This window comes from Aythya marila, assembly GCF_965140915.1.
Source record: "Aythya marila genome assembly, chromosome: 2".
In the NCBI taxonomy this organism is placed as follows: Eukaryota; Metazoa; Chordata; class Aves; order Anseriformes; family Anatidae; genus Aythya; species Aythya marila.
The window spans coordinates 30,295,516-30,315,926 of NC_139043.1; the positions used below are offsets into that span (position 1 = coordinate 30,295,516).

Below are 20,411 nucleotides of genomic sequence, written 5' to 3' on the forward strand. Positions count from 1 at the left end.
GCAAGGCCTTTACGCCCTCATTTGAGTCCACAACTCCTCCAAGTTTGGTGTCATCAGCAAACTTGCTCAAAATACCCTCTATTCCTACATCCAGATCATTTATAAAAATATTGAAAAGTACCGGTCCTAAAATGGAGCCTTGAGGGACCCCACTGGTGACCGCCCGCCAGCCTGACGCAGCTCCATTTACCATAACCCTTTGGGCCCTGCCCGTTAGCCAATTGCTCACCCTATTTGCTCCAGTCAAGACTGTCATCATGAGTTTCTAAGATATGCTCCTACCATTAGGAAAAAAAATTGTTCATTATGGGATATCAAATAACAATGAGATTTTTTAAAGGACTCCATTATAATTTTTGCCTGATTCTTCTATTATTGTTGTTATTATTTTATATCTCCAGTGAATATGTGGCAGCTGCAGCCCTGCTAGCACTCCCAGACTTAGAAAATTAGGACATTTTGCCAATTTTCAAGGAATTTTTATTGACTAATCGAACTGAAAGCAAGTTACAAAAAAAAAAAAAAAAAAAAAAAAAAAGAGTTCAATAAGGTTCTGAGTGAATTTCCTATATCTTACAATCATATTAGTGAATGATTTTGCTTAGCTCTTACTGTTTCTGAGCTTTTAATCAATTAATTCAAACACTAAATCTCCAGTGATTTTGCCTACACAATTATGCCTCCACTCTTCATCCTGTGTGTCTATAGCTTGCTCCCAGAATCCCTGCAGTTTTCCTGCCCTTCCTAAATAGTATGAGAAAGCGCAGGTAGAAAAAAACACTGAATCATTTCTTATGAGTGTCCACCTTGAAGAGAAAGTACTGCAAGTCTAAGTAGCTGAGATTTCTTGCTCTCTTTCATTCTTTCTATCCCTAAGTGTATAAGATCACTTCTTCCCCATTCCACATGCTCTTTTATACCAAGAGTTTAATGAAAGTCGAGGTTACTAATGTTTAGTCATAACTGATCATTTAATGAGACACAAGTGAAAAAGCTTTTATCGACATACACATTTTGTCTCACTGTGAGACGATCATTTCAGAAATACTAAAAACAAGCATTGCAACCTCCTTACATATTTAACATTCTTTAATAACTTCCCCATAAAAGATGCACACCCTTGACAGTCACTCTATTTTAATTTATTATCTGACTAAAATTGCTTGACAACTAAGCTACCATGACATTATGTGGTTTGATGGTGGAGCAGATGCAAGTCTTTCTCAAGGTATTAAGTACTGTTTGTAAGTTTTGTTTGTTTGTTGGTTGGTTGGTTTTACATGAGAATTTGCCTCACTATCTATCTTCCATGTCCTCCTGCTCAGGTCTCAGCAAATGAAAAAAAAAATCATCAATGAAAAAAAAAAGAAAAAGATCATCTTCCATTCTTACCTGTTTTCTATGCACTTGCTTTGGGTACACATATTGTAAACTTCATCAAATATATACCAATCCACTGGTATATTTTGTAATTAACAATATGTATCCATGGTTTGTTACGACTGCATGACTGTTCTATGAAAATAGTTTGTTCTTGACAAGATCTGAGATTAGACTTGTAAGCTCTTATTTGAAAAAAAAAAAAAAAAAAAAAGCTTTTGCAAATATACTTTTGAATTGTGGATAGCTATATCCACTTTTCTTCCTTTTTTTTTTTTTAACTACTATAAATAATGCTGTCATGAAGTAATGAGTATAGACTGTTTCTTAAAAAAAAAAAAAAAAGAAAGAAAGAAAGAAAGAAAGAAAGAAAGAAAGAAAAAGGAAAAATATTGAACAAAAAGCTATTTCTAAATTTTGTGGAAATACTTCTCTGTGCTAAGATATATAATTGATCGGTGAAAGTTGTTTTGTTGTTGTTTTGTTTTTGTTCTTAATACAGGCCTAAGATACAGATATGGAAAATAGCTAGGAGAAAATAAATCAAATATGCAGGGCTATTATGACACAGAAACTTATCTGAAGTAACTGTCCAGGTATATTTATATTGACTCACCATTATTAGTAAGTAGTTAAGTGACTGAAGAAAGTAGTGTTACCTTATGCTGTTTTATCCACAGCTAACCAAAGGCTAACTGTGACAATTAATACGCACAAGCTGATACTATCTACACACACAGTCAACTCTAGTAAATTGCTTATACCCTTAGCAATTTAGCTAAATGATGTGACGACTGAATTTCCATTCCTGTAGGAACTGCAGAAATGCATTGCAAGCCTACTATCTGGAATACAGAGCCTGTGATAACACACCAATGCTAAGATTACTGAGATCTGTCTTTGATGACCACTGTGATAACAGTAACCTAAGTGTATGAATTTATTAGGCAGTGCGTGAATTTAAAGGTTGTATAGATTATTTTTATTTTCTCCAAAATATGTCAGTAATTTATTTGTCACCCATTTCCAAGTTGGCCTGATGTTTCCTGTCTTTATCATGTCTGTTTATCTGTCCACTAATATTGTGAGTTATGTTTGGTCAGCTCACCTAATCTTCACATTTTTACTTTTTTAAGCCAATATGATTTGACTGCCTTAATACACATTTTTTTCTTGGATATTTAGCTTGTTTCAGCAATCCCACTACTATTTGGAAGCAGATGGGACTTCTCTCTTGGTGTCTTGCCATCCTGACAGAATGATGGATGTGAACACTTGAAAATCTTTATCTCATTTTACTTTACTCTTAGATGTTTTCTAGCTTCTGCTTTGAAACTGACACACAGCTTGGCTGGTGCTTTGTATGGTTCTTATATGCTGCATGCTATCATCAGGTTGAACATTGCTTATACTCATTTATCTACTGCATCTCATTTTGCTTTTTTTCTTCGTTTTTTTTTTTTTTTTTTCTTTTTTCCCCTGTACTTATACATAGTACATACAATTATGTACACACGTCAGGAATCTGACAATGCTTTAGAAAACAACTTTTTTTTTTTTTTTTTGGCCTCAACATACTAATGAAGCATTTCAAATACACACACTCCTGAAAATGTTAATTTTCAACTTATTGAAGGATTTTCCTTCACAACAGTAAACTACCCTTTGATTCCTGCCTATGATAAAAGGGCTAGATTTGTAGATGAGAGAGCAGTAGATGTTATGCTCATCCAGCAAGGTTTTGAACATGCTCTACCCCAGCATTCTTGTATCCAAGCAGGGAAGTTATGGTCTTGATTGGTTGAAAACAGGAGGATAAAGAAGACTGCCTGAAGATCTAGCTTTTTTGCTAGAAGAGAAAGCTTCAGGGAAATCTAATTGCGGCCTGCATATACGTAAGAGGAAGTTATGAAAATGACAAGCCAGACTACACAGTGGTGCATAATGGGATGATGGTAAAAAAAAGAGTGTAAAATGGAACAACAGAGATTCAAACAAGACATAAAGAAAAATAACTTTACCATAAGGACTGCCAAGCAGCAGAATAAGTTGCTCAGAGAAGTTTTAACATCTCCATCTGTGGAGTTTTTGAAGACTCAACTGCATAAAGCCTTCAGCTATGTGACTGCTCTTATAGCTGACCCTGCTAAGAACATTGGAGATTGGACTACTGACTTCTGCAATTCCTTCCAACCTGAATTATGGTCCGTAAGGCAGTATAAGCCCCTTGTCAGGCACAATTTTATCAAGTTTTACTCCCTTGGCCTTTCTAAGCAAGCACTGAGATTGTTTGTTGCCAAATACAATTTTTGCCATACTCTCACAAAATCCATCTTGCAGGTTCTGTTCATAATGATTTGACAGCACGCCTATTATTTCCATGAATCTATGAGGCAATGTAAAATATGCCACAGGTTACCATCAGTCTTTGTAGTGCCTTGGAGAAACAGTAAAAATTGAAAGAGGGTGTAATTCAGTAAATGTAAGTTCTGCATGTAGGTAGGAAGAGTAAGTTCTACAAAACACAAAAGATATGAGGTAGTAGTTCTTTGGAACAGTATTTGAAATCAGCAATGAATCACAAGTCAAATATGAAAAAAAAATCATGCTATTGCTAAGAAGGCTATTTTTTCTTTATAGTGGAATCATTTGCAAGACGTTAATTCCTCTTTTCTACTCAGTGCTGATAAGACATCAGATGTGGCATTGTAATTGGGAACACTACAGTTCTAGGGAGATATGAACTGAAGGGAGTAATTGGGTTGAATTCTCATGTTTTATCTAAACACAGCTAAAAGTAACACATATGATCGGATGTCTAGAGAACATTTTCTGTGAGAAAGCACTGAAGAAACTGGAGATAGTTAGGCTATGGAACAAAAGAAGGAATCTGACTGACCTTCCAGTAGGCAACAAGGAGTTTTACAGAGGAATGGAATAATTTGTTTTCCTTCTCCTGTCTGCACAGGACAAGAAACCCTGGGCCCAGGCTATACCAAGACTATTTATATTAGAAATGAGAAAGAAATTTTAGAGTAAGGACAACAAAGTAATAGAGTCATACGGTAATGGAATAATAGAAAAATCACAGGAAAAAAAATTATCTGAAAAGACAAACTAGATAAATATCTGTCAGGAATGAGGCAAGTGATACAGATAATACCTTAGGAAGAGGAATGAATATAGGTGTCTCTCTGAGGTCCGCTAAACTCTCATTTTCTTTGGTTCTATTACTAACTTCATCTATTATATCAATCCTTTTTGTTTCTCTTAATATAAACTTGTAGGTGGCACTGTTTTGGTTGTTTGGTTGTTTCGTTGTTGTTGCTTTGTTTTGCTGTAGGCCTGACTCAAGTTATGTTCTTGGATAACAACAGCTGGCATCCAACAAGGTGGTAGATTGATGTTTTTATAATTCAATACTTGCCAAAGTTTATATTAGGCATGAAGTACTGAAAACATTTTTGCTTTTGTGAAACAAGGTTTACTTCAGTTGTAGATAAGGTTTAGTATCTTAAGTATTCTATTTGCATAGACAAACATTTTGCTTGTCTTTTCAAGGGTTATCAAGGGTCTTCAAGGGTTTTCAAGGGTCCAGGGAAAAAAAAATAAAAAAAAAAAATGGGAGTGTTGATCAGTGCTCTGATGAACATGAGCTGACAGTGTGCCCAGGTGGCCAAGATGGCCAATGGCATCCTGTCCTGTATCAGAAATAGTGTAGCCAGCAGGAGCGGGGAGGTGATCATCCCCCTGTACCCTGCTCTGGTGAGGACGCACATCAAGTGCTGTGTTCAGTTTTGGGCCCCTCACTACAAGAGCATTGAGGCCCTGGATCATGTCCAAAGAAGGGCAACAAAACTGGTGAGGGGTCTGGAGCACAAGTACTGTGAGGAGCGGCTGAGGGAACTCGGGTTTTTTAGTCTGGAGAAGAGGCTCAGGGGAGACCTCATTGTACTCTACAACTTCCTGAAGGAGGTTGTGATGAGAAGGGGGTCAGCCTCTTCTCCCAGATAACTAATGATAGGACTCTATGGAATGGCCACAGGTTGCTCCAGAGGAGATTTAAATTAGATATCAGGAAAAACTTCTTCTCTCCAAGAGTGATTAGGCACTGGAAAGGCCTGCCCAGGGAAGGTGGTGGAGACACCATCCCCGGCAATGTTCAAGAAGCGCCTGGACAAGGTGCTACAAGATATGGTTTAGTAGCTTAGTGGGTAGTATTGGTGCTAGGAAGATGGTTGGACTAGATGATCTTATAGGTCCTTTCCAATCTTGTGTTTCTATGGGTCTATGATCATAAATGTTACCTAGTACGTGAATTACACAAGTTCAACAAGTTTAAGATACAATTTCAGACTTTCTGTATTTGCTCTGCCCTATTCACTCCAATTAACTTAAGAAACAGGTATTTTATAAACTTGAACATATGAAAAACTTAACAGATTTTACTGCTTCAAAAATATAATTTTAAAAATTTAGAAGCTTTTATCAATGCAACATATTGTATTGTCCATTTCTGGTATAATTTTCTGCTGCTCATATTTATATTATGTGAAGAGTCAAAAGTTTGTTGTGATTAAATTATTGAATTCAAAGGTTTTAACTGAAAACTTAATCTTAGAGTTGCTTGTGGAGCTTTGTGTGTAGAGTAGAGCTTGATATTTTCTTGCAGTATTTTACAAATAATTTACATTGTCCTTAATAACAGTATGATTGGTCGTGCCACTAATTTCAATTCAATTATTCAACTTTTTTTTTTCTTGAATAACACTGAAGAATTCTTTGAAGCCTAGCACATTCACAAATGTCCTACTATCAATTTCCTGTTTCTGTGCTGTCTTTACATGTGGTGCTCGTCTACATTTTAGAAACAATTTAAATTACACTGTATTAATGTACATAGGCATAAAATCTCATCCCTCTTCCCTTTCATCATTTGCTTCCTTCTTCAGTGTAACACATTTATTTTCTTTCCTCACCTTTGAGCTTCAATATTCTCTTTTGACAAAGTCACTGAATATATTCCCCTGTGTGAGGCATTTGCTTTTATTTATTTATTTATTTGTTTTGTAAGCTTAAAGATTTTCCTTTCCACTCATGATTATGAACTTATTTTTGCACTAGTTAAGGTGCATATACTTTGCCTTTAGGTGCCTTTTTATATTAATTTCTGTTATTTCTGATTCATCTAGCTTTTCCTTGCACTTATTTTGTACAAGAGAGGGTAAATAACAAATAACAAACCATACAATCAAAAAAAAAAAAACTAATTATAATTTCTTACGATTTCAATATCTGAACTTTGGGGATCCTAATTTTTTTGTATTTTTTATTTTCTCATAATTTAAGATGATACGGGAAATTTTTGAAAGTTTTTTTTTTTTTTTTTTTTTTTTAAGAAATAAACTGCATGTTGCTGATCAGCACTATATAAAAATTACTGAACTGCAAATAATATGTAAAATTTTCATACAACCATTTATATTTGTGGCAGAACCTTGTTAAGACTGAAGCACAGTGACCAAGAAAATCAAGAAGAGATAATTTCCTTGGATTTACAACGACTATGTGGTACTTCCCATTAAAAATTTTTGTGTAGCATTTGGAAATACTGGACTATAGAATTATACATTCTGTAAAAGTGGATTCTGATTTTTAAGAGAGAGAGAGAGAAAGAGAGAGAGAGAGAGAGAGAGATTCAGAACAGCCAGTACTACCTGCTGGAGGTCATGTCCCCAAGTCAACTAGACTACAGCTGTGTCCAAGTTAAAAATCTTATTTATGAACTCTTTATTCTGTGAAATTTGGACCTCATCACAGTCCCCCTTCTGCTAGTCTTTGAAAGCATATCCAAACCAAAAGAATTCTAGGGAGTTAGACTGAATATTTCTGATTCCCCTCATATATGCAGTGCGGAGAATAGGTATAATGGGAGAAGTACATATAAAGAAAGAACCACAAGCTGGAGATGCAGTTTATAGGAGATTAACAGCTTCTCGCACCCCTTTTCCTCATAATTCATTCTAACTGTGAATATGACCATAAGACAGAACCAAGAATATACTCCTCTTTATTATTATTATTTTGTTATTTAAAATTCTCCTAAAGAAAGAGAGAATGTCCCTGTTCTTTTAAATAGTTCTGATCATGTGAGTCCTAATGGAAAAGGTTACTTGAGTTCATATTAAGTGATTAGTTTTCCTTTATATTTTTATAGGACCTTCATAATGACAATCTAAATTTAGTGCTGTAGATGCTCATAAACCATTAGGAACAGCACAAATATCTTTTTTATAGATGGGAAGGTAGAAGATCATGAAGAATAATTCTACTTTGAATGCGTGTAAGTAAATCTATGTAAATTGCTGTCACTCAGTCATCTATGTATTCATTTCACTAGGAAAATAACATTTTAAATGATCTGTAACCAACAATTCTTCACTCTAAACCAATCAAATAATTATTCAAAACAGAAAAAAGAAAATCACTTAAGGATAAGCATGAGTCTTACCACGCCAATAGAAAAGTAGTTATTGATGATGTTGTAAGGCACTGGATCTCCTTTCTCGTCTTTATCATTGGGAATAACTTCAAATTTCCACCTGTCCAGCAAAATCTCTGAGCTGTTCTCAATGTCTTTTAAAATCTTCATTAAATTCTCTCCTTCATAACCTACCAAAAGGTGAAAATGGTTATTTTGACCAAACATAAATAAGTTTTTTGTTTGTTTGTTTGTTTGTCTCTCTTTTTTTTTTAGTTTAGTCTTCATTCTCTTTCTAGATGGCTGGAAAAATGAAAACTATTTATATAAGACCCAAACATCAGGATTATTTTTGAAGAGCATAAAATTTTCCAGCACTTCTCATTAACAGAGAAGGCATAACTGTTAAAATGAAACTGTTCTTTGGAATGTGTCCAGAGAAGGGCTACAAAGTTGGTGAAGGGCCTGAAACACAGGTCTTGTAAGGAGTGTCTGAGGGAACTCGGGTGGCTTAGTCTGGAGAAGAGGAGGCTCAGGGGAGACCTTGTTGCTCTCTACCTGAAAGGAAGGTGTGGGGAGCTGGGGGTTGGCCTCTTCTCACAGATAACTAGTGATAGGACTAGAGGAAATGGGCTCAAGTTGTGCCAGGGGAGGTTTAGGTTAGAAATTAGGAGACATTTCTTCTCAGGAAGAGTAGTCAGGCAATGGAAAGGGGTTGCCCACTAGGTTGTGGAGTCACCTCCCTGGGGGTGTTCAAGGAAAGGTTGGACGTGGTGCTTAGGGACATGGTTTTGTGGGTGATCTTGATAGATGTTTGGACAGGATGATCTTGAAGGTCTCTTCCAGCCTTAATGATTCTATGATTCTATGACTTCACACTTAGATAAATTAATATAAACTTCGATTAACTCTATAGATTTCACTGGGTGTCAGATTTATACTGGAGAAAATAATTTGACATTCTAAATTTGCCAATCCCTTGAATTTTTCAAATTATTACAGCAGCTATTCAAAGACATAAGGTTACAGTTTGCCAAATGTTCTTGTTATGAAATTAATCTTAATTTTTAGTGCCTTTGATTTCAAAATATATGCAAAAAAAGTTCAGAATCTTAGATTTATCTGATAAGAGTCTAGCATGAGACTGAAAGATTAAAAGCCTTTTTCTATTTTTTAAACCAACTGTTTCAGTGTGGTTTAGTATATAAAAAAAATGAAATCCATTCATGACTGATGACATCAGCAGAACTAACATTTTGCTATCTTTCAGCAACTTCTTTATCAGTCTCATCTTGATCTGTAAAAAGATCTTACTCTTACTTGCTAGAAGCACACTTGTCTTTAGGTAATTCCCTAGTTCACTACGCTGTATACCAAACTAAGCAGTATACTTGCTTTCATGATTCTGAGCATACACAAACTACAGTACGAATGTGCATACAAATAAAATGGGGGGACTTTCCTAGGTTACGTTTTCAGCTCTAAATACTATTCAGACAAAATGGCTTTGTAATAGTTAACTAAGATCTGTGGATTTGTTTCTTCTTCAAATCATGAATAAATTTTCATATTTAAGCAATATGTACTTGCAAGGTCATCAACAATCTAGTAATGTAAAAACCATATCTTTGGTAAACAGAAGTTATAGCTTTTGTATGAAGAAAATCAGGATAAATATAAGGAGTTCTCTTCATAGCTACTGATTCAACTGAAATTCAGCATATGGAAGACAAAAAAGTAAACAGCCATTCAAAGCCTCTGTGTTCAAAACACATTGCTGATGTACTACCTTATGGTTGTATAGTTTATTTTTTAAGTCATAGCCAACCACCACATAACAGCAGCATGCTCAGTTCCATTTGTCTGCATCCTTGAGACCACTCACCCGTGGTTTGGTTTCAGGGAAACCTGTCTCCTCTCCCAGCCTACATAAGTTCCAGGAGATCTGTGTTATGTCACTGTCTACGTAGCAAAGAACGATGAAAGCCAGAATATTTTCATGTCTTTTTTATTATTATATTTACTTTAGTCCAGATGTAGTCAATTAAAACAAAAGATAAATAGAAGTGAATGGAAGGACAGATCAAATGAAAGGTAGTACCCATCTATTGCTCTTTATCACCTTTTTTTTTTTTTTTTTCTTGAAGAAAATGTCAAAATACCATCACAGGTAATCTTGTTGAGTGCGATTTGTTTCACCTCATTGAGAAACCTATGCTATGTGATAGATATAAGTTTCTGCAGACTTCTACTGCAACTACTTGGACCTTCTCAGCACATAAAGATGAAACTGGCAAGCACAGTTTATCTGACTTGTAAACTTATTGGTATGGAAAAACAATTTTTGATTTCAGCTAAAAGCTACAGAGATCATGGAAGAGAAAGGCGTGACTCAGTTTCTCTGATTCATATGAGCAGAGTTAATTTAAAGAACATAATAAATATATTGCTTGCTAATTGCAATAGGACTAAGCATTTTGGTTTTATTTTTAACTTGCTTAAGTGCGGTCTTTTCCCAAAGGAAAAGGAAATGGACGGGTTCAGTAACACAATAAATTAGCCTCATGATTCACCTATAAAACAGTTTAAATCAGGTAGATTGCATAAAACCAAGACATGATTATTGAGGAACACGGTAATTAGCCAAAAGACAGAATGGGGGTAGAGCACAGAGGTAATCAAATAATGAGCAAATTTAAGGGAGCTTTTTAGGCTTCTGTTACAGATGGGCTGCATAGGAAGATTTTAAGAAAGCTGGCTAACAGCTTTGCAAAGACACTATCATCTTTGAAAAGGCATGGAGACCGGGAGATGTCACAAGTGACATCACAGTAAAAAAAAAAAAATAATAAAAAATTTGAATCTGTCATTAGAAAGGCCAAAATAATAATTTGGAGAACTACAAACCAGTCTGCCTTTGGTCCCTGGAAGAAATCATGACCAAACCCTTTTCAAACACACTTCTGGGCACATGAAGAAGTCAGCCAGCATGGATAAACCTGACCAAAGTAATTGCCTTCTGTAATAAGATGAGTGGATTTGTGGACAAGGGGAGGAACTGCAGTATTGATTACCTTAACTTTAGCAAGCCATTCAATACTGTCTCCCACAGTGTTCTTGCAGATAAGTTGGGATGTTACTGTCTGGATGGGTATGAAACTAGGTAGGTATGTAAAACTGGCTTGATTACCAGGCTTAGATAGCGGTGGCAAATAAGCTGTGCTCTATATGGTTATATGGTTACCCACAAGAACTGGTGTATCTTGGGACCTGTCCTTTTTTTTTTTTTTTTTTTTTTTTTTCCTTATCAGTGACCTGGAGGTCATTCTTCAAGTTTGCAGATGTCACATAAAACTAATGCTCAATGGCAGGGCTGCCATCCAGAGGAATCTAGACACACTGGAGGCATGGACTGGCAAAAGAAGAAATAACCCTTGCAATGATACAGGCTGGGGACAGACTGGGAGAGGAAAAACTCTGTGAAAAAAAGCACCAGGGGTGGTGTTGGAGGACAGCAAGCTGTGTATGAGCTCACTGAACAGCCTGGCAACATAGTCCAACACCATTCTCAGTCACATGAACAGGAGCGGAGCCAGTAGCTAGAGAGAAGTTAAGTCCCCCTCTTGCTCAGGGATTAGAATGCATCCAGTTTACAGCAGACCTGCCCTCCCTCCTCGCATGAATGTACAGTACAAGACAGACAACAATAAATGGGGGGAAGTTCAGCTGAGGACCACCTAGATAACTGGGAGCTAAGAACACTTGCTCTGTGAGGAGAAGCTGAGGAAGATAGACTTCTTCAGCCTAGAGAAGAAATGGTGGTGGTGGTAGTGGGTAACGTAATTAATAGCAGCCTCTCAAGGCCTATGAGGAAATTACCAAGACACAACCAGGCTCTTCACAGCAGTGCATGATGACAGGATGAGAGACAAAGAGTGTAAGTTGAAACAATAGACATTCAGATTGTATATACAGAAAAACTTCACCATGAAGACAGTCAAGCATAGGAACAAGCTGCCCAGAGAGAACATGCTGACTCTATTCTATGAAGACTTTAAGACCCAACTGGATAAAGTCCTGAGCAATGTGATCTACTCTTAAATTAACTCTGCTTGGTGTAGCAGATTGAACAAGAAAACCTTCTGTGATCATTTCCAGTCTGAATTATTCTATGACTTCTCAATGAACTGCCCAGAAAGTTAAGTAAGGCTGATTTGGTTGGTTTTATTTCAAGGCCTATGAGAGTAAACAATTGCCAGTCGTGACAGAAGAATGAAGAAGGTCCTCAAATGATTTGACTGAATATTATGGTTAACAAAAGTCCTCTAGCATGAAGACTATAGAGAATTTGCTTAAGACCTCTCTGGTAACAAGGTAGACATTTGGAAAAAAATAATTGTTGAGACAGAAGAAGGAAGAAACATCTGCAAAGGCTGGGAATTTCAAAATGAACACCCAGTTTCCGTATATACAATATCTGAACTGAAATGAACAACTGAGACCTGAAACAGAACTACTTATGAGCCTGTGAACTGATGTGCTTTCTCCAGAGACTGCCTGGCCTAAGACTTTCTTCTTTGGGTCTCTTTCAGGTTATGATGCTCTTTTTAATTCTGTAATGCAAATTCTGCATGGAAATAAGTTATTGGAGAAGCTGAGAATTACGTTCAGGAAAGGATGTAAAGGATATTGAAGTAATGCCTTTACATATATTCTCCTTTCAACATTCTTTGTCTTCTCATTTCCTGATAAATAGCACCACAGCACTTATTGTCTGGAATCCTCTGTAGGAGAAGAGAAACGAGTGGACCAAAGGAACTAGTCTGAGGCTGAGACATATTTTTCATTTAATATTTATGAATATTAAAGAAGATGAAACCACTCCAAAACCATTATTAGCTGTTTTCTGTAACCCTTTCAGAACAGCCCCAATTAAAATCCATTTAAGAATACTCTTTTTATAATGTATTGATTAAAGAAATAACTGCAATACAGGTGGTAAAAAGCCAACCAAGTAGCTGTATACTACTCTCATTGTAGCTTGGAGCTTTTTTGGTGTGAGCAGGAGCTACAAGCAAGATATGAAGAGTGATTATGACCTTTGATATCTATAAAACAGTGCATACAACATTTACAGACAGCTAATTCCAAAAAGAGGAAAGGCAATAATTGTTCTTTCTTTACATACATCATAAAAGAGATGTCCAAAAGTTAAGGGTAGACTTTGTTGCATTTTTTTTTCTTTTAATTGCATAATACAAGGTATTTTAATTTGTGTTTACCTCCTCCCCATCTCAGACACCTTGCCAAATCATTTCCAGTCCCAAGAGGCAGAATAGAAACTGGAGGATGCTTAAGCAAGTTTGCTTTCTCTGTGAATAAAGAAGGAAAAACATAACTAAGCAACAAAAATTTAATTGCTTGGTACCAATGTAGTAACTGTATTACATTTTCTTTCAGTGAAAGACAGCGATATGTATTTTATACAGGAGATTCTGCAACAACAAGCATTTCATTGAGACATTCCATTGTGCAGCCCCTTCCCTAGCCAATATTCAATCCTTAATCCTAATTTACATTATTATCACTTGAACTTTTTTAACCCAAGGGTGTGATAAACATACATAAACAATGATATTCTATATTTTTCTCAGACTGAATATTCTGTGCTCTCTGTTAATTTCACCTATACCATTCCCAACTAGGAATGCAAAATAGTATTAGTTCGGGGCACGAATAATGAAACAAATCCTTCAGCTGCGTGACCAAATTTCTGTTTAGCTGTGTATTCAGTTGGATTCATGTGGAACATGACCACCATTACCAAAGACCCTTGACCCAACACCAGGGTTTAGCACATTAAGAATCAAATCTACTATTCAAGATAATCATTGATCAAGATAAACATCTCATCAAGTCTCTAAGTCAATATTTTGTATTTAATAAGAAATATTTTAAAATGTATGTAGTTAAGAGTGTCTTTTTACTTTCAACCTTTAATTTTCTAGTGTTTCAAACCAAGGATCTGTATTCAAAATCAGATGGGGAAACCCTGGTCAAGAAGTACAACTTTTCTGAAAGTGGGAGAGATATTGTCCAAGTATATTTCAAATATATAATTTTTCAAATCCTTCATTTAATCACCATGAGTGGCATGTCTAGTTTAAAAGTAATATTTGATTAATTAAACAATCATCTATTTTGTTCATAGAAAAAATGCAGTCTTTTCAAATAACGTTGCTGAAAGGTAACTACATGATATTTTAGATCTCATGACAAAGGCAACGACACAATTAACAGCTACAAAACTTCACCCTTTCCAGTTTAGACAGTTCACCTGATATTTATGTACATTGATTTACAATTCTGAAAGCTATTTGAGAATTACAATCAATAGCACGTATTTGCAAAAGGACTTTTTTTTATCTCCCCTTCCTTTTTTTTTTTTTTGGTCAAACCATGATCAGAAATATGTCTTTGACACTCCATGACATCATTTTCACTTAAGTTTTCTGGTCCACAGTTCCCACAAAAAAAGCACATTTTTTAACACTCTCCAAACAGCAAAGTTGAGTCTTTTGGCCTTTCTTCATTTCCTTCCTCAGTTCCATTGCCAGACATTCCCATTATTTTTTCTGCAGCCTCTCTAGTGCCCAATAAACAATGCTGTGGTGTGGAAGATATGCTAATAATCATTGGGAAGTTTGAATCTGTAATATCTTGACCTCTGGTCCTTCCTAATTATACACAGGACTTTATGGCCAACTGACTGAAAGAACTCAACATCTGAAATGATGTACATACCCCACAGCATGGGCATCTAAATGGCTGTAAAAACAATTCTTTTCAAAGGACTGTTATGACATTGTCTCCATTATGGAATAATGGAACATAAACAGAAATTTGGTAGCTGCTCTGATTCAGTATAGGGAACAGACTTTGAACTGAAAACAGTTTTGATTCAAATTTCTTGCCTTCTGGGAATCTGCGGGACTACAAACATTGAACTTATCCAAGGATTTTGCAATTCTAATACCCTTAAAAATAATAATTTCTCAAACTATTAAATTTCAAAAATTTAAATGGACATCTTGTATGAAACATTTGTATCCACATGCTCGTAAATAGTAAAGAACAGTAAAATGAAAGATATGAGTCCAGCAAAACTATGTAAACTCTGTTGATTACCTATGCAATCCAAAATCCAGCCTACTGTGCCATCTCCACCACATGCTAGTACTCTGAACTCAGGAACATCTCGGAAAAAACTTAACCTAAAAAAGTAAATGAAGATATCTATTTAATTAACATAAATTCATTGTGCATTGTTCCTACATTTTATGGCTTAAGACATTTCATTTAATACTAAATGATAGTTTAACACTTTAAATAATAATCACCTTTGCCCATGCACTCATTTTTTACACAGATGACAAATACAATCCAACAGTGAATTATCTGATAAATTTAATATATATCTATTAATTCAAGGGTTATTATGATGCACTAATATTAGAAAAAGTTGGGAACTAATGGCTAATCCAAATTTTTGTGTCAGTTCAAAACTTGTTTCAAATTATTCTTAGCAAATATTATCTGATTACTCAGTTGTAAATACAACAACAACAACAAAAATGTAGTCTCTCTAGACAGAAAAGTCTAATGTGGCTGAATATATTAGCCACAAAACTTTCTTCTGAGGTGGTGCCTATAAGAGCATATGAAAATTGCATATTTATATAGTACACTAATACATAATAAGCTGAGCATCTGTGGTTGATAAAACAATTTTGCATCGTGGTTTAATACAATATGTGTAAGCATCAGATTGAAAGCACCCATTACATCATCCTGCAAACTACTTTAAAAGAGCAACATCTTTGATAATATTTGCCCAGCTATTTTTGCTTCCACATACATTGAGTGCTGAACAATATCACTGTATCATTATGCACTTTATACAATACCAATGTTCCATAATGCTGAAAAGTGAAGATATATTAAAATCACTCTAAGTTGCAATATTTTTAATTTAAAACTTTTTTTTTTTAGGACAGCTTTTGATATGTACTGAAATTATTCCTTACAAATAAATTGTAACTAGACAAAAACCTTACAGTAATTTTGCTGAATTATATATATGTATATGTATGGCCATTCAAATCTATTCTACTCTTTAATGTCAAAGTCATCTTAATGCATAGTTTAAAAGCTGGTGACCAGATCAGATTTCCAGTTTGCAACCTCACGATAAATGCACAATCATTATATTGTGTACAAATTCTTAAATACAAATAAATATACTGAATAAGTTACAAGTGTAATAAATTATTATACTTGTAAGTGTAATATAAATTATTACACTTGTAAGTGTAATATAAATATGTGTATAAGTTAAAAGCTGTTTCCCATACGAAGCTTTGGTTCTGTTAAGGGAATGGTGTTTCTGTCTCTAGAAAGTTTTTTATTATTATTATTATTATTTTTTATTTAATGTCACTTTTTAAAATGAAAAACTACAGAGAAAAAGAAAGAGCGTGTGAACAGAAGGGGAAGCAAAACAGTCAAAAAAAAAAAAAAAAGAAAAAAAAAAAAAGAAGTAATTTAAGATGTAGAAGACCATAGACAGGATAACTTATTTTTTAATTAGTTTTAAACAAGAATTTCAAGGTAAACAAATTTACATAGATAAGTCCATCACATTGTCGTCCTACTCCTAATTTCCTCTGCTCAGGAGAGCTGTTACACAATAACAAGTGTCAAGTACAATGTTTCAAGGATGCTTACTCATTCTGTGTCAAACCCAGTTCTGCTCTTCTCACCTTTTATTCGTCACTTGACGAATCTGAAGGACAAGCTCTAGGATCTCTTCTGATCCAAAATGTCATGTGCCAAATATGGCTGGTTACTCTTGGAGAACACATTTTCTAATAAGTATGTATGCTGAAAGACCCTCTACTGTAAGTCACATCCCATCACAATGAGAGCAAGCAGAAAAATATCCTGGTTCACAGGTGTGCCTCGCCATCTTTTCATAAGAACTAGCAAAGGGACAAATGCTTTTCATTACCAGCATTCCCACTTTGACCCAATGGTGTTGGTTCTTTAGGAAGTTAGCAGATCTGTTATGCTACTTCCACCACTGAGGGTATTTCAGATTAATTTAAAATGAAGTTATAGAGGTGAGGGCAGGGTACTAATCACACACGGAGGCAATTACTGAGTTTCTGCTGATAAATTAGTAATTTCCACCTGAAAGATGGCAACTGTTTCAACTACCTACACTACTCCAGTTCAGTTTCTTATAGTCATCTTATCAAAGCTATATGAATAGAGAACCTATTAATGAATCAAACACAAACCCTAAAGGACTTTACTATTTGTATGTTAATCATGTATAATTGATATATATAATCATATATATAATCAGAGCAAAATTGACTTACGCACTGATGGCTCTCCCCTGTTCTTACAGAATTATTTTAGGAACTGTTGTCCTATTCAGAGTAAAACTATTTTAAAATGTAATTGACAATGCTTTCCATTAAGGTATCTGCACACACTCTTCCCCCCATACCTAGTAGCAGTGTACTATACAAAGATTTCAGGAATCAGCAACATAGGATATCTTAGTAGATATCCATCAGCCAGCCTTCTTCACTCAGAATAGATGAAAAAATTAAAACTGCGGATAGCCCAAGCAAAGAATAAGACATTGATACTGGTACCTGTACAGGTACCTGGTACAGGTATCAACAAAATGTAAGGTAAATTGTAAAATATCAGGAGATATTAAAATACTATATAACTTGGTAAACTTCTCAATTTCAGAGATCAAAGTGGGGAAAACAAACAAAACTTAAGTATCTGTCCTACGGTAGAGAAATTTCCTCTTAAATGCTCTAAATGTTATTAGAGCCACTTCAGCTCTTAGGGCTAAAATCTGTATTTACTAAGCTGCTTTTACAGATACCCTTCAGTAATTTGGATTCAGTGTTTGGAAAAGGAGAGTAATCTAGAAACAGATGATCAGTATAATTTCAAAATACTTTTGTCTCAGCTTCTTAGCCAATATTACTATACACACCACAGGAATTTTGCCAACGATAATACTTGTCTAACTGTAATCAGATGCAAGACTAAAGACTACAGAAGCTCTGCAGTATTATTTATGGGAAAAAAAAATGTATTCACTGTTATTTCTCTTATGACTTCTGTTTTAAAACTTCCTTATTCCCAGTAATAAAGTAGTCTGGTTTTAAAGGTATTGAGACAATAAAATAATATTGAACAAATAAATATGTAAAATTTTGAAACTTTTAAATGTTTGAGAAAGTGTGGCATAAATCAAATACAGTAGTAGTACTTAAAAAAGAATCTTGAATGGCATCTCTAACTTTACCAACCGTATGATAATTATGAGTGAGTTAGTACTTCACTTGTATATTGGAATAGAACCTGCATTGTGTGTGAATGGAAGTGAATAAAAGATAAATGTTCACCCTAAATATCACCAGCTCAGAGAAGTAACAGCCTGCTAAACCTTTTAAAAAAGATTTACATTAACAAAAGGCTAATCTGTTAGATATTTCACAATTCATGTGAACTCTATACTTTGGAAACCATCCACTTGTGAATTCACAATGCTGGGTTTGAACTAGCAATTTCACTAATTTGGATGCTCTGCTCATTATGATTTCCCCTTAAACTAGGGGAATATCCATATGAAAGCACCAAGTTGAAAGTCAGAGCAATTACACTGTTACAATGTTTACCCCTTTATTGTACTGACCATACTATACTGCTGCCATTTTACCAAACAGAATACAATCCCTGACAAATGGTTATTTTGTTTGGTCATTGAGTCTATGAATGTAAACAAAAATTAGTTTTTCCTTGTCTAGACTGACAACTGAGCTGGCCATGTAACTGGACAACACGCACTTTTTATCCTCATTATAAAACTCAGTTACAGTTTTGTATATATTGTAATGACACTATTCATGAGACAGTAATTACAATAAATCACTAATAAAAAAAGTTTCAGTAAATCCAGTTTATCATAGCATGGGACAAAATATTCCTCTCCTGGAATGGCATTTTAATGTGCAAAAGTTAAGTAGTAGGTGGGTATCTTGCAGCTGAAAATATTGTTTTCAGCTCATAATTTCTAAAGATACAGGTGGCTACCAATTTAAAATCCCAGGCTTGCTAAAAATGATGGAACAATTAGAAAAATATTATCTCAGTCTTGCAATAAGTGACCATGCAGAATCACTGGTGAACTTCATGGTTATAGTGGACATTTTACCAGAAAAGTAATTCAAACCAAGACCCTGTGTCTTGGTTCCCACACTGATGATATCAGTCCCTATCACATACTTCACGCTCAAAAATACCATGAATATACCTAGGTTTTCTGTAATTATTGCTTACAATGTATATCAAACTATTTTCACATTATAGCAATATAGTCAATAGATGGCCCAAATTATTTTGATATGGATATTGAACAATAATGGTAGTGTAAAACCTATGATCTTTGCAAGAATAAAATTTGCTTTATCTGCATAAAGAAAGAAGGATAGCAACCTTACTGATTATAGAGAGATACGTGCCAGTCAGAAGAAGGAAAGCAGAAGCACTTGTGGGAAAAGTGAATCAATAAATGCTGAGTAGTGGATGTCATAGGTACAGTGAATTTCAGAAATAACTTAAAAATGATAGTCAAAAACTTACTTGGAAACGACTGAGAAAAGGGAACCAGTTCAAGAAGGCAGGGAGGAGGGCAGGAAACAAATAAGCAGGCTAAAGGATGGGCTTTTTTAGAATAGATTCCAGACAATAGGTTTTGTGGATGTGGCAAACTCACCAATGAACAGTTACAGTGGGTAAGAGAGCAGTGAATTATCCCGGACCACAGCTTTACCAGCCTAGACTTAGTAGTAGTACTGGAAATTAGTGATATTTACAATATTTGAAGATTGTGGTATGCATATTGCAAACACCTTGGACATCACACAAGTAAAAATATTGTTAAACAACTGTTCTATAATTATATTTAAAACCAAGTTTCATGTGTTAAGACTCACTGTGTTCTAAATTCGACTGATTTAAGATGCATAACTGTAACACAGTTAATCATTAGAGTACAACTAATCCACCATGGCTTGCTCTGCCCTTTGGCAAAAATATAATTCTTCCAAAGAAATATGGATCAGGTCCAAGGTGTTATATATGGTGTGGTAATTCGTGTCGAGAAGATGGTTGATATTAATAAAGAAGGGGGAGATTTGGGAGCGTGTCCATGGGGGTCAGAAAGCCCTGTGGTTGATGGTAACATCAGACTCTTAACGATGAGGCCATCAGGAATGTAAAAGAGTTTAGAGGGAACAAAGAAGGGTGATTCAGGAGACTCCATGCAGTCTCTGGTTTCTTGTTCTTCAGATGGTTTCTTGTTCTCCAGCCGTTAAGGCATGGATGTTTCTGGGTGTTTGCTGTTGTTGTTACATTCAACGTTGTTTGACCAATGAAAAGTTGTTTTGAAAAG

The 20,411-nt window shown here is 35.1% G+C and overlaps 1 protein-coding gene across 1 annotated transcript in view; it reads right to left on the reverse strand.

Annotated features, from left to right (window-relative positions):
* The window catches only part of DGKB (diacylglycerol kinase beta), a 358,914-nt gene that overhangs the window by 192,518 nt on the left and 145,985 nt on the right, over positions 1-20,411 (reverse strand). The window contains exons 16-18 of the mRNA XM_082754883.1: positions 15,050-15,135; positions 13,144-13,233; positions 7,892-8,052 (exon numbers count right to left, since the gene is read on the reverse strand). Of these exons, the coding sequence (XP_082611009.1) occupies positions 7,892-8,052; positions 13,144-13,233; positions 15,050-15,135 (337 nt within the window). The remainder of the gene's footprint in view (positions 1-7,891; positions 8,053-13,143; positions 13,234-15,049; positions 15,136-20,411) is intronic.